Raw genomic sequence first — 14,937 nt, forward strand, 5'->3', positions numbered from 1 at the left:
GCACACTCTTGCTCTGCTTCTGTTCATTTGTATTTTGATAACTTATTAAGGAGAAACCTCTCTTCCTATTCATGAATCACAAACAGAAGCTTACAATTTCAACAGTTTTTATACTCTCTTCTCCGCACAGTAGTGGTATGGCTGGAATTCATGCACATAGGACATTGTAATCTCCCCACTTCTGATAAGAGAGCAATTACTTGCACGGATCTGGATCTCATGATACTGCACCACTTATATACATCTGTATGGGGAATCACTTCTTATTATGCCTTTTATCCCAAATCTTCAAAATATTTTTTCTTTTTTCTAACCAAACCCCAAGCTTTGTATAATAGGACATTCAGGGAGGGCTCTATTTTGCTACCATTAATAAATCACCTAATCTCTCTAGTCTTAGCAATGAAACAGGCACCTACAGACACTCAAGTCTTCAGCATAAGAACTGCCTTTGATGAAGTGAAATTTTTCACGATGAGTGTGGTGGAACAGGTTGCCCAGAGAGGTGGCAGATGTCTCATTCCTGGAAACATTCAAGGTCAGGCTGGATGGGGCTCTGAGCAACCTGATCTAGTTGAAGATGTCCCTGTTCATTGCATACGGGTTGAACTAGATGACTTTTAAAGGTCATCTAAACCCATTAAACCAAAACTATTCCACGATTCTATGATTCTGTTCTCTTCATCTAGCATGAGTTCACAAGCTACATTCAGGCACAATTCTGAAATCTCACTTTCAATTTGTTTCCCATCACTGATATCAGGCCTACTATTAATAAGGCTTCCATTTAATAAATTTAAAATAAAAAGACACGGAAACCAAAATCTACAGCAGGTCAGCACCAGGAATTTTGCAGACTCTTCATGCATATCTTCTACAAAGAACAATTTCTCCTTCACTTTGTTATCTGTGTGCCTTTAATTATTTGCAGAGAACTCAGCCCTGGTTCTGCTATTTAGGCAAACAGTCCTTTTTTATTTAGACAAGTCTTTTTTCATGACTAGAGGTTATATAGATACAGATGTTAATTTTGTTCCAATGGAACTTCTCTTAAAGTTCATGGGATGGCCAAGGGGAATAAAGATTTTCTTGATCTTTTTTAATCTGTGCACTCTAAACGAGAATCCAAAACCTTTCTAGCAAGTTTCCTATTAGAGAGACCCCTATGGCCTTCAGTGAGGCTCTACATAGGAAAGACTTACAGTTTTATTTCACTTATTTTTATACTAATCACTATGTACTCTCAGGCTGCTACAAATACATACAAAAAACCACTGGTTCCACTTCAACTCTGGCAGACAGACTAATATCAGGCTGTTATCAGTACAATAAAATTACAAAACTGTTCTGAGCCTGATACAAGATCCAGTAACACTTGTGTGCAACACTTCCACTCACTTAAGTATGTTTTATATCAAGATGTAAGTCTATGGGGATACTGGTAATGTAAATGTCTGTATAATACAGTACTATTAGAGCACACTTGTGTAAACATGAGGTGTCTTCCTTGACTGCAAAGTAATGCTAGTGAGCTATTGCTTTTCTACTCTTTTCTTGTTTGTGTATTCTTGTTTGAGGAAACAGTGAGTATGGTCTTTCTGTAGTTTTGGTTTTCCCTTGTCTGTATTTGTTGTCATAATTTCTTTAAGCTCCTTCAGATAATAAGCTATCACTGTGGTCATCAGAGGGCAGTTAAAGAAATAAAAAATTTCTCATACAGTGTCCATGGTTCTTTGTCTTAATGTGTTTTTTTTAACTCCCCTACTACTGAAACTGTATACTTGCCATATTTGACCAAAAGTTTGATTAATCTGAGAAAGAACCAGAAGGTTTTTGGAATTATTTAGAAGTGGGGCATTTAGACCAATTGTTAAATGTTTTAACTCTTCATCTCTCATTATAGTTGACATTTTTTACATCATGCCTATCACCATGGCATCAAAGTACTTCAGGAATTTAGTGTTGAATCATGTTTATTACTGGTACCCTATTGGTTTCAAATGAAGCAAATTTATACCAATTCCTAATATTACACCAACATTGTGATAAGTCCAAAAGTGAGATGCTTTGTCCTGTATTCCATCATGCTTAACAAGTGAAAGAGTTTCAAAGGTCTTGGCATATTTTGCTTGGTGCACTTCTATGTCTGCATATATGCAGACTAATTCTCTCAGTACATAACAGATCTTAACATCACAAATATGAGAATTAATAAAAAATATCTTGGCAGGTGTTATGAACGTATCCCTCCTGCTTTTTTTAAGAAAATTGCCTAATCTGCAACATTTTCCCTTTCATTTCACAAATCTGACACTGATGGATACTCCGAGAAGAGGAAGCACAGCATTTTAACATTCTCCGAACCTGTATGCAGCATTGGAATTAAACTCTCATTGTTAAGAAAGCTTCCTCCATAAAACAACATTGCAGTGTATGCAGCATTGAACTAGCCGAAAGAGAAAGGCAGATAAACAACAAAAACGTACAGCGAATTGAAATAGAAGAGGAATATTTAAAGAGCTCCTCTCCCCCATTTTCCCTGTCTAAATATAGCTTCTATTTAAAAATGGCTTTGAAAGGAACTGGCTGCGCTTGGACATTTCTCCTTGCAATACTGCCCAGGATCCTGGGATCTTTAATGCAATATGTTCTGTCAGTACTACAAAAAATTACACATGTGCAGCCAGACTTCTTGATATTTATAGATGCCTCTTCTGCGAGCAGTACTCTATGGGGCTGTAAAGCAGTAGCAGGAATGTTTTTTGATTTGTGCTTATATTGCATTCATTTACAAAAATTCTGCTCTTCACCTGGCATGGCAAAGGAGGCATGTTTATGAAAGTCAAACAGAGAAAGCACTATTAGTTGGAGAAATGTGGAATTCATGAAGGATCAGGACACCTACTGGGAGGACTACCTGAAAGCAGCAGACATTTGGCAGAGACATTGAAAGAATAGCGATGTGCTCACTTACACTGAAGTCATGCTTTTGTTCTCCAGGGCAACTGGGGAGGAGGGTCAGAGACGTCCATGCATGCAAGGGCAAAGCTGTTGTTGGCTAGGGTGCAATGTCCTTGGGATCTGTACATGGCTCTGCTGCATATCGCTTAACCATGTGTTAAGTGTTCAGTCAGTGTGCTAGCCACAGCCTATTAATAGAAACGGGGAGTTTGGCACACACTTTCGCCTGTCTCCTCACATGCTCCCAGAAAACCTGGTACTGCATCCTGCATCCCCCTGCTTTTCCAGATCCGAGACTTCGCACACTGCTGAAGTGTCTGTGAGGTCAAGACAGCACTAGACAAGTAAACTAGGGCTGCTCAACCCCAATGTTGAGAAAACCGAAGGTAACGAGGACAGGGAGGGAGGCGGGTAGAGGGAGGGAAGCGGGGCGGTTTTCTTGCAGAAAACCTGAGAGCTCGCAGGCACGAAGGCAATGCAAAGCTATTCTAAGCACTGCACAGGCCAGCAGGGCTCAAGCGGGAATGCTCCTCCTGCCCTCCGCCCCTGCCTCGGGCAGCTCTGCTTGGTGATATCCAGGATGCTACAGATACAGGGGTACTCCTGAAGTCCCCCTAACAACCCTAGCAGAGGCTCCACGGCTTTCTTCCAGGCGAAAAGCTGTCAGAGCTGGCGAAAGTGCTGTCGCAGGAGACCTTCTGTGACCCTTTCAGCCTCCTCAAACACACCACAGCCGTCCCCCTTTCTGACCGCCGCAAACGCCCTCCTCCCCTCCCAGTCCCCCCCGTACCCCGCACGGAGCCTCGCCTCCACCCGGCCCACCCAACTTCTCCAGGGAACCAGCCGTAAAGCGGCGGCTTCCGGGAAGCATCCCGAGGGATAACAGAGTTCAGCGGGGTGCAAAGTTCTCCGCCAAGGGAGAACGGGGAGGGGGACAAGGAGGGGGGGGGACACGACATACAGGAAATCGTAGCAGCAAGGGAGGCAGGGGCTAGCCGAAGGAGCCAGGAAAGTTTTTCTGCACTTACTGTTGCTCCTGCTAAGGAATCTGTGCTTGGGGCTGGGGGAGCTCAGGCGCCGGGCTTTGCCTCGCATCCTTACCTCGGTGCTGTCGGCAGCGTTCTCCGCCATTTTCCTCCTCAGGAGCAGGCAGCGGGAGGAGTGTTTCATTCCCATAAGAGCTAGCCAAGGGGTTGGGGCTTCGGGGCTGGTGTTTTGATTTGTGTTTTCAGAGATCTCCAAACACTGGTGTGCGCCAAAGGAGAGGGAGGACACTCACAAAAAAAAAACCAAAAAAAAAAAAAAAAAAGCAAACCCCAAAACCACCACCAAAAAAAAAAAAAAAAAAACCCCCAAACCAAACCCAAACCAAAAAAAAAAAAAAAAAGAAACGGCAATAAATCAGTCCTTTCTGCGTCGTCCACGGGAATGTTTGCTTCCTCTTAGCATCAGGAGCTCCTTGGCCACTTTCAAGTCTTCCTTTTTCTCCCCTCTCCACCTCCAGCGAGCTCTTGGGATGGGCAGAGAGAGGCGGCACACACTCTTAAGGTTAAACTAAAAGGCTGTCGGGCTGTGAGTCCTCCCCTTCAGAGAAAGCAGTCAGGCTAAACAGGAGAGAAACACCAGCTAAACTGAACTTGGGCGTGCAACGACCAGCTGGGCATCTTTGTGTCCTGTGGCTACTCTTCCAGAAGCAGAGGGAGCCAGAGACAAAGCAACAGGACAAGGAAATCATAGCCTTTTATTTTCCTTCTTTGGGCTTCTTTCTCTCTTGCTAGGTCCCAGGAAACTTCCTTTAAAGGTGGTCACCGAATTTGCCACCCTCTTTCTATGAATGTCTTCTGAAATAGTAATCCCTCCTCCTTCTCCTCCCCCTCTTTTTTTCTTTTTTTTTTTTTTTTTTTGTTATTCCTTCTTCTCCTCCTTCCTTCCTCCATTCCCGCTCCCTACCCCTTCTCCTCTTGGGCTGAGCTTGGTGCCCTTCTCTGGGAATTGCATTCACGTGTCTTTCATAGAAAAAAACCATGATATCAAGCTCCCCGTTCCTGTCGCCCTGCACACAAGCACACATTCAACATGTACACACACACGTTGTCTCCCTCTCACACAGACATGCATAATTGTGGTTTTTTTCTTCCCCTTTCCTCCTGTTATTTTGAATCAGCAACACCTTTCTTTGCAAGGACTCTCAGCAAGGCTCTCAAAGAGCAACTGCTCCAGCTTCTTTCCTCTGAGCTAAGTTGCAAACCTGCTTTCTTAATATATCTTCTCGTGTGTGTGCTCCTAGCTTCTGTTTTACTTGAAGTAAAATCCACACTCCATCAGATCGCCGTGAACTGTAGAAATATAGTTCTGGTCCAGCTGCAGCTCCCACTGAAAAGGTGGGGGAGGAGGGGGAAGGGGCAGATGGAGAGGTCTTGCCGAGGCTGAAGGTGTTTTGAACTTCTTTTTAACCTTTTCCTAATGACATCATTCCTCTGTGGGAAGGCATTGCCACCTTCCCCACACGTTTATCTTGCTTTCACTCCTCCGTGCACTTTCTAGTTCTGAGTTGTCAGCTGGGAGGATTAGGTTTACCTCACTCACATCTCTGTGGGTAAGGGCGGGAGAGGGGGTGTATTACATAATTAATCCTTCCAGCAGGATTAATCTGCAGCTCCATCTCCAGCCCACTGTTCTCACGTTTCTGTTTTGGTTTTTATATAGAGAAAGTGAGAAAATAATGCTAGTGTGGGGGTGTGTGTTGCTTGAAGGATTTCAAGGACCATAACAGGATTGCTGCTTTCTGAACAATTTGAAATAATTTCCTTTGGGGCTGCCAATGGAGACCTGAAGAAGAGATTTGAAAGATTACTTTTGATGTATATTTTAAGCACATAGATCCTACATCAGTAACAGATCATGATAGATCTGGCATTTTTAATTTTTGTCCCCTGCAGCCTATTTTAATGTCTTTAATTAGAGTTTCTTCTGAGATGACCTCTGGAATACTGACATACAGTGAAGTACTGCTGAAACAAGAGGAGGTTCCATGGCACGCAGGAGGCTGAAATATTCCTGGCGGTGGGGGAATGAAGTTAGGGAATATGAATTAAAGAGCAGAGAGCAAAATTTTTCTCCTACCCAACAGGGATGAGGAGGTGGCGCCAAGAAAATGAAATAAGAAATTTTCTCCCTTTTGCTTTAATGACCCTCACAAATTCCCACTCAGGCACTAATCAGTAGGTATGCAATGGATTTGTAATAAATCACATAGAAGTAAGCAACTCAGGGAAGCAGAAGGTGTGTAGTATGCTGAAATGTCAAGTGACGATGGGAGTATGCAATGTTGGGCACAATGGTACCATATAAAAACACTTCTGAGTGTGAGAAACTGTTATAGACACACATGCCATGCAGCTTGATACTGGACGTCTGAGATACTTTGCAGAGCTATTCAGTCACTCAGTTTTTCATGAGCCTCTGATTTCCAGCTACTCCTTTCAGCTCACATTTATTCTAACACCTCAAGTTCTTTCATTAGCTCCACACGACTGATTTTTTTCAATAGTCAGCCACACCTCCTTTGTTTATAAAGTAGAATTTTATTTCATGCCTTCTAGGTATGAGGCTCAAATAATGACAGAAGTGGAGGCAGGTCTTCTTTTCTTTGGCACATTCTTAGAGCTGTTGAAGGTCTTAAAACTCTTCAAACATGAAAACCCTCATAGCCACTGCTGGTAGAAGCTATTTTACAGTATTCTGAAGCTACCTTCACAGTCTTTGGCTATGGAACTCTTAAGTACGTTGATTTCTAGGTGGAAGGATAAGGAAAAAAAAAAAAAATCTGCAAATAAAAATTTCTTGTCTCTGCAATCTTTGTCACAATGTTTTTCTCTGCTATGTCGTGAGTGTCTGATGGTTAGTGGGTGCATGAAGTTTTAGTCAGCATGCATTCAGGCTAACCTACATAGTTTTAGTGTGTCTTCTCTATTTTCAAGCGATACACATGGCTAAACTTAGCCTAATTAAATCTTTTAAAATAAACCAGTCTTCTATATAGAGAAAAATAATTATATTTTTCAAAACTACTCCAGGACATATTTTCCAGTTTTCTCTGGCAGCTGGGTCTGTATTTCTGGTACAGCTCAATCACTCTTTACTCAGCTAAATGAGGCATCAGATTATCAAAAGCACTCAGCAACTGGCAAAAATGGCAGGCAGAGATTTAGTATATCCTTCCTTCTTCTGCTTCAGATGCTGCATGGCTTGCCCTGGCACCTATTCTTGTCCTCCTTCACCTCTTTGTCAACACAGATGATACCTGACTGCTCATCCTTGAACATGGTGCTGATGCTTTATAGATACCAGGAAAACCTTCCAGTCTCTTGGTTTCCAGCAGAAGGATGAATGTTTTGGTCCTGAACTCCTTTGAAATCTGCCAGATGGTTGGTGTCCTCACTATTGCTTTCCTGTTCTGTATGTGACTGAGGAAACTGTTTTGAAAACACTCACCATTTGCTCTACTCTGTTTTATTCCAAAGGGAAAATTTATGGTTTTTTTCATTGGTCAGGGTAGAAGTTACTCCTTGCAAGAATCAATTAGCAATACCAGTTAAGAGGCTGAAAGCAGTGTGTTTACACATACAGATGTCTGTGTGCACATACAGATACTTGGCTAGTTCCTCAGTTTGAATATACGCCTCAGTGTAAGTTCCTGTTGATACCGAAATTCACAGGAACACCAAACTTGAGGAATATGAGCTTTCATACCATTTAGGTGACAAATTCTGCCCTCAGACATGTGAATACAAATCCTGCTGACATCTCTGGTTACCTAAGGGTGATAGTTGGCCATTGGAACTGAGCTTGGGAACATATTTCTGATGCCCTGTTTTGTAGGATCTCAAGAAAAAGAGTACTGTCAGGAAGAAGATGTCATGGTAGTAAAAGTGCATTTGTAACAGAGCCAAGAGATTTCAAAAGTATCTTCTGCATTTAAATATATCATGTATAAGTACATGTGAAGGTCACAAAGTATTAGAAATGGAGTGGGGAGGTGCTGAAGAGAAAATGGAAACATATATCACTTCAGATTTCCAATAATAGCTGCTGTGGTTGATGCTGCTTTGCTATTTGCTGAGTGGCAATAATACTGTGCTAGCCCTGAGAAGATTTAGACTTACTGCCAGCTTTGTCATTAGCTTGGATGAAATCCAAATGTCTGCATTTGAGGTGGGATAATCCTGTGCATCAATACAGACTGAGAAATTGCGTAGCAGTCCTGATGGAGAGCATCTGGGGGTTATGGGGTGGGGGTGGAGCTAGGTTGAATATGACTCATCATGCTTTCTCACTGCATAAAAGGCAAACTGTATAATTATCTACATTAAATGGAAAGTGGCCAAAAGCGCTGGCTAGGGAAGTGTGATTCTCTCTGTATTTGGCACTGGTGCAACTGAATCTTTGATTCCGTGTCCGGTGCTGGCTCCCCTGATTCAAGAGGGAGGTAGATACACTGGAGATAGTTCAGCAAAAGACTGCTACTCTTAGGGCACTAACCTACAGGGAAATTTGGGCTTGTTGAGTTTAGTGAAAAAGAGATCAAGGGGCATTTAGTAGTGGCTTATGACTAGCTTTAAGGATTATCACGTAAGATGAGTCAAACTCCTCTTGGTACCGTTGGATGATAAGAAAAAGGGCAACAGCTGCAGGCTGTGGCTTGGGAAGTTCAAGATTCAGTATTAGCAAAAGAACTGCCCCTCCATGTAGAAAGGCCTTACCTTCCTTTGTGCTTTATACATTAAGGAAAGCCTTGTTCTTTTTTTTCTTTTTCAGTTGCACATCAGTGCCTGAGCATAATGTCAGTGAAATATGGGATCTGCTAAAGATAAAGCTAAGGACATACATAAACAGAAGAGCATCTTTTTCCTCAGATAAGTACTTTATTTTCAAAATAATTTTTGGGGAAGAAGATGAAATGAAGTTGCTGCTGTGATGATTCCAACTGAAGTAGGTAAAATTCCTTCAAACATTGACAGTTTGGCATCATTTCAAGTAGGAGGCAATAGCAGTGTTCCAGTCAAACAACAGACAAGAAACAGAAGGATGAATAAGGAGAATAAGAGAAAATCCAATAAGGAAGGAGGTCAGGTGGAGGACTGGCAGAAGAGGACTGGCAGAGAAGGCGAAAAAATGTGTAGCAAAGTTCTGCATAGGGAAGCACAGGGTAGATATGGTAGGGTAAGAAAAGCAGCGATGAAATGCTGAAGGCAGGAAAAGGTAAAATAGACTAGCGCTTTGAGTCACAGATAGTATTCATGTGGCCTGGGTCGAAATTAAACTGTTACATTCACTACAGTGGAATGTTCTGTCATATAAAACAGAGTGCTTCCATTGGGTCTCCCAATCCCTCCTGACACCCTCATTTCTACAGCTTTGGCTATGTCTTTGCCAGTCACTTATTCACAGATCGTAAGGAAGATTAAACCAGGAAATTTTATGTTTCTTAATACCCTTCATCTAGATGAAAGGAAGAAGACAGGGCATAATTAGCCCTCTTGTTTGACCTCAGACTTCAGCAGAAATACTGGGTATCAGGTGCCTTTCTTCCTTATTGTTTGTTTAAAAAAGTGGGGAAGGGCTTTACACAAAGACTGGGAACAATCACTGGGCTATAAATCCCCTTCCTATTTGGAGGAGAAAACACTGTAGCTGAAATCTATTCCTGCTCCAAAATCCCCACCAAATTTTATTTGTTACCTGATCAAAGGAAGACATGGGGCAGGATCCTTTTGTATTGTTCTTTAAGTCAACAGGACTATATGAATTGATAACAGCTATGATTTTTGCTCCTGAAGTGAAAAAAGCTGTCTTAACTGATGAGCCAAGGCTAACTAGTTCTCATTTTTACCTTTTTTTCTTTTCTTCTGCAATCTTGAGAAACTTACTTGTTTTGAGTGATGTTAATTCTTCACCTGAAGGTAAGATTATTGGTCAGAAAGTCACAGTGATTTCCTTTGCCTCAAAACATACATTATGTTTGGCAATGTCTTGAATCTCTTCATGTGTCTTCTATCCCTCTGTGTCTCTCAAAAATGCCAGTAGGTCAAATATTTCTCTTATTTCCTGCAAGTTGCCCATGTTAATTCTGAAGATTCTGAAGTGAATTCTGATTGACACTGTGAATTTCTATAATTTATGCTGTTCCTTTCTGGTCCTTTAGCTTTCCTCATTAATTTTTTCTTTTCTTTTTCATTTTCCATGTATCATCTTATCCTTCTTCATGAACACATTCCAGGGCATTATTGCAGTTCTCAATCATTGGTGCTGGGTTTGAGTGAGAAAGGGTCTATCAAGAAGCTAAATCGATCTGAGATATTCACTGCCACAAGCACAAGAATATATGTTCAGGGCTTAGATAATTCAATGTTAAATTGTAGAAACCTTCTCATGAACTGAACCCTTAGCTATACTTACAGATAATGAAACACCAGAGAACTATCTTGTCCCTTGCAGATTCATCACCAGAATTTTTATATTTTTCTAAGGTTATAGACTTCATTTTATTTAACAACAGAAACTATTTGCAGTAAAAAACCTGAATACTTTATCTAAATACAACCAAAACGTTCCTTACTTTTTTTAATTTACTTTTTTCTTTCCCCTTGTCGTGAGTGTTAAACTCTGAAAAAGTTCTAACTGGGTCAGCTGGAAGAAAGTCCTGTTCTGACAACTTCTATAATTCCACCAAACTGGGTCTTCAGTCCTCTATGGGTTAGAGGAGCTAAACAGGCTATTGAGAATTGATATTACGTCAATGGCAGAGATAAATGGGCATAATATGATGTTAGATATGATAATATGATGTTAAATGCTGACCTGCATAAGTGATAACACAATTCCCACCTAACTTTTTGAATGATTACAAGTCGCATGCACTCAGAACAGACAACAAAATACCGCTCAAGTTTGATAGCAAAGTCATCTTCAAATTATGAGAAGCCTAAGAAATATTATGCAAAATATTTTCCATATAACATAAGAAACACGTAGATATACTGGAGTGAGTCCACTAAAGTGCCACAAAAATTATTAAGTAACTGGAGGGCTGTCTCATATGAAAATAGACTGAGAGTTCCTGATGAGGGAGGGGATAAAGGAGGTGGAGCCAGACTCTTCTCACTGGTACCCTGCAAAAGGACAAGAGGAAATGGACACAAATTGAAATAAAGGACAAAAACATAAGAAAAAAATTTTTACTGTAAAGTTGCCCAAAGACATTTTGGAGTCTTCTTCCTTAGAGATATTCAAAACATGACTATAAATGGCCTCAAGCAAATTGCTCTGTTTGGCAATCCTCTGAGTGTGTGGGTAGACTAAATGATTTCCAGAGGTCTTTTCCAACCTCAATGATTCCCATGTGAGTGGGACAGTGCAAACCTCATGAAGGTTCGCATGGGCCTCAACATGGCCAAGTACGGGATCCTGCACCTGGGTCAGGGCAATCCCAAGCACAGATAGAGCCTGAGCAGACAATGGATTGAGAGCAGCCCTGAGGAGAAGGACTTGGGGCTGTTGGTTGATGGGAGGCTCAACATGACCTGGCAGTATGCGCTTACAGCCCAGAAAGCCAATCGTATGCTGGAGAGGGACTTTTTTTGTAAGGGCATGTAGGGATAGGACAGGGGGAGTGGCTTTAAACTGAAAGAGGATAAATTTAGATTTTGTATTAGGAGTCATTTCCTCACTATGATGGTGGAGCAACACTGCTTGCCCAGAGAAGTTGTGGCTGCCCCACCCCTGGAAGTCTTCAAGGCCAGGCTGGATAAGGCTTTGAGCAACCTGGTCTAGTGGAAAGTGTCCCTGTGTGTGGCAGGGGTGTTGGATGATTGTCCCGGTTCAGGAGGACCCGAGCTGGGGAGATTTGTTGTTATACCCAGAGTGAGATCAAGACATAAATGAGGTCAAATGCCACTAATCAAAGACATTGCTTACTTATCTAAACAAAGTAGTTACTTATTGTGATAAGAAAATAGTGATAGGAAAGGGAGAGAAAATAGAAAAGAAGGAAATCTAGCAAGCAGTCAGGATAGAGTTGCAGCCAGGGATCCAGCGGTGTCCCATTGGTCCATAATCTCCGTGTCTCTGTGTACTTCGGTGGTGGGGGTCCCACTCGCTGTTTGAGCACAGAGTCTTTTCTAGGGTCTTACTGTACTCCTGTGCATGCTGTCAGTCCCGGCACGCTGGTCCCGAGGCAGGCACGCAGGGCGCACACGACCACTGCGTGATCATTGGCCGTGGAGTGCAGCACGGTTCAGCAGGTTGCCCATACCCAGGCACATCCTCCGCAGCAATGTGACTGCCATGACCTTGGTTGAGACTGGTTTCAGGTTGGGCTGCTTGTTTCTTATCTGTTCACAGCAGCTGAGCTTGGCTAAATTGTAAAAGTGTTGTGCCAGGACTGCAAACGAGCTTTGAGACAGTCAGCTTAAAATATGGTCTCCCAAAATGGTCTAGATGATCTTTAAGTTCCCTTCCAACCCAAACCATTCTATGTTTCTATGATTATGTGTGATACTAGAATAGCTATGAAAATCACTTTAATGGCTCTGTCAGGTCTGGCAATTAGCTGCCTTCTTTCTTTCCCTTCTCTATTACCCCCGAAGCCTTGAAAAGAGAAGATAATATATGTATACTCTTGTACCAAGGGGATTCAATAAGTGCAGCCAATACTTTCACAGAAAATAATATGCTGAGAGACGTGACTGTTGTTTGCATTCCATTCTTGAATGCTCAGAGGATAGAAGGCATGTAATTTTGTTTGAAGAGCTGTACCTCGTTATAATGCCATTCCCTGTAAGCTATCGATTGGTCAAGAATATTGCATCTGGGCACACAGCTTATCAGACAGAAACTGAAATAATACATAATCATGAACCCATCTTTACTGAAATGAAATACAAAACACCAGCTTCCATTCGATCTTGTAACTTTCTGCTCTTATGTGATAGCTTTTAAGACACCTTAATTTCTGAGAAAAACTCTACCTTCTGCCTTATATTGTTTGATGGGATCTAAGATGGAGTTTCTATTTTTAAATAAAAGACCCATTTCTGTTTCATATGCCCTGCTTTTCTCTCCTGCTGGATTGTATAGCATGCTTAGCAAGGCTGAGGTGAAAACAGGGTAAGTTAAAATGTCCCCATTCATTCGAACAAGATGTTTTATTGCTTTGTAAGAACCAAGTCTTAATTGTTTTGTTTTTCTTCTTAGGCTACAGTCTGTGCTTAAACTTTTAAATAGTTGTGTGGTTTAATCCCAGCAGGCAACTCAGCACCACACAGCTTCTTGCTCACTCCTGCATGGTAGGATGGGGGAGGGAATCAGAAGACTAAAAGTGAGAAAACTCGTGGGTTGAGATAATGACAGTTTAATAGGTAAAGCAAAGGCCATGCATTCAAGTGAAGCGAAACAAGGAATCAGTTCACCACTTCCCATCGGCAGGCAGGTGTTCAGCCTCCTGGAAAGCAGGGTTTCATTATGTGTAACATCACGCGTAACATCATGTGTAACAGTTACTCGGGAAGACAAAACGCCATCACTCTGAACCTTACCTCCCTTACTACTTCTTCACCCAGCTTTGTATGCTGAGCATGACATCATATGGTATGGAATATCCCTTGGGTTGGCTGGGGTCAGCTGTCCCAACTGTGTCCCCTCCCAACTTCTTGCGTGCCCCTAGCCTGCACGCTGGTGGGGAGGTGTGAGATGCGGAAAAGTCCTCAACACTGTGAAAGCACTGCTCAGCAATAACTAAAACATCCCTGTTTTATCAACACTGTTTCCAGCACAAATCCAAAACATAGCCCCATACTAGCTGCTGTGGAAAATTAACTCTACCCCAGCCAGAACCAGCATACAGAGTTAAAGGAATTTAACTAGACCACAGATGAAGTCGCAACAATTGAGGTTACTCCTCTCTTCTTTCTTTGCCCCATGGCAGGCACTGTGTTGTCTTGACTTTTTCTGTTTTGGTGTTTGGTTTTTTTTCCCGTCTCGCTCTGTTGAGGGATAGACTGTTGATTTCTTGCTAGTTTGGAAGATGCTAGAGGTAATTACTTGCCTTCTTCAATGATATGCATAAGGCATTGGGAGAACTCTTGTAAAGCATTTTAACTGCAAGATATATGAAAATCACTTTGATCACTCTGTCAGGTCTGGCAAATAGCCATATGTCTTCTTGCTTTATTTTCCATAACTGTCTTATACAGTAAGTCATGCTGCTCTGTCTCTCTTTTTCCTGCTGTGAACAATTTTCTTCAAACACATGCACATGTGTTCAGCTATCACTGTTGACAAGCAGCTAACTGTAACTATGATAGTGGGTTAGTATTTTTTTTCTTCCCAGTTTGGTATTTTCCTTCCTTTTCCATCAAGGAAAATTGCCGAAATGCTGCTGCCTCCCTCTAAAACATGAAAAATAAAAAAGTCTGATCAGTACTGCATGTATTTCATGAGCTGAGAGCAACCTAGCTTATTTTCCAGAACCAGTCTAGAACTTAGAAAAAGTGAGGTCATACTTTACAATGTTGCCTGATGATGGTCCTCAGTAAATTAAATACAATCAGACTTTGGCCAGGTTATAGAGTAGAGTCTATAGAGTCTATTCTGAGGTACTTAAGATGATTATTTTTCTGGCTTCCAACAGAAGTCAACCTCCTGGGTTATTGATGTGGTTGTGGACTTAGGCAGGATCTAGACGTTCTGTTAGTTCCTATGTGGTCCCTGCCAGAGAGAAGATTGACTTACTTATATTAAACTCTGCATAATCGTATGATCTAGGTGTTAATGGTGCCAATCTTCTCTCTTTCTTTAAACTAAATAAAACAGAAGATGGTAGAAGCAAAGAGCCAAAATTGAGAAGTACATGAAATTTATACATGGTATACTTGTATTTTCTTTCAGGAAAAACACATTACATGAGCAGCGCATAAT

At 41.7% G+C, this 14,937-nt stretch overlaps 1 protein-coding gene across 6 annotated transcripts in view; it reads right to left on the minus strand.

Annotated features, from left to right (window-relative positions):
- PRMT8 (protein arginine methyltransferase 8) overlaps positions 1-4,816 on the minus strand; it is a 71,478-nt gene extending 66,662 nt beyond the window's left edge. For 2 of the 6 annotated variants that reach the window (XR_003990485.1, XR_003990483.1), the window contains exon 1: positions 4,063-4,816. Coding sequence is in view for 2 of the 6 variants with exons in the window: in XM_030478816.1 (XP_030334676.1) it covers positions 4,063-4,137 (75 nt within the window). In the remaining 4 variants the exon portion in view is untranslated. Of the gene's footprint in view, positions 1-3,989 lie in introns of all 6 variants that reach the window. The other 4 variants (XR_003990484.1, XM_030478816.1, XM_030478817.1 and 1 more) reach the window with 4 other exon arrangements.
- Between the last annotated feature and the right edge of the window lie 10,121 nt (positions 4,817-14,937).

This window comes from Strigops habroptila, chromosome 3 (assembly GCF_004027225.2).
Source record: "Strigops habroptila isolate Jane chromosome 3, bStrHab1.2.pri, whole genome shotgun sequence".
In the NCBI taxonomy this organism is placed as follows: Eukaryota; Metazoa; Chordata; class Aves; order Psittaciformes; family Psittacidae; genus Strigops; species Strigops habroptila.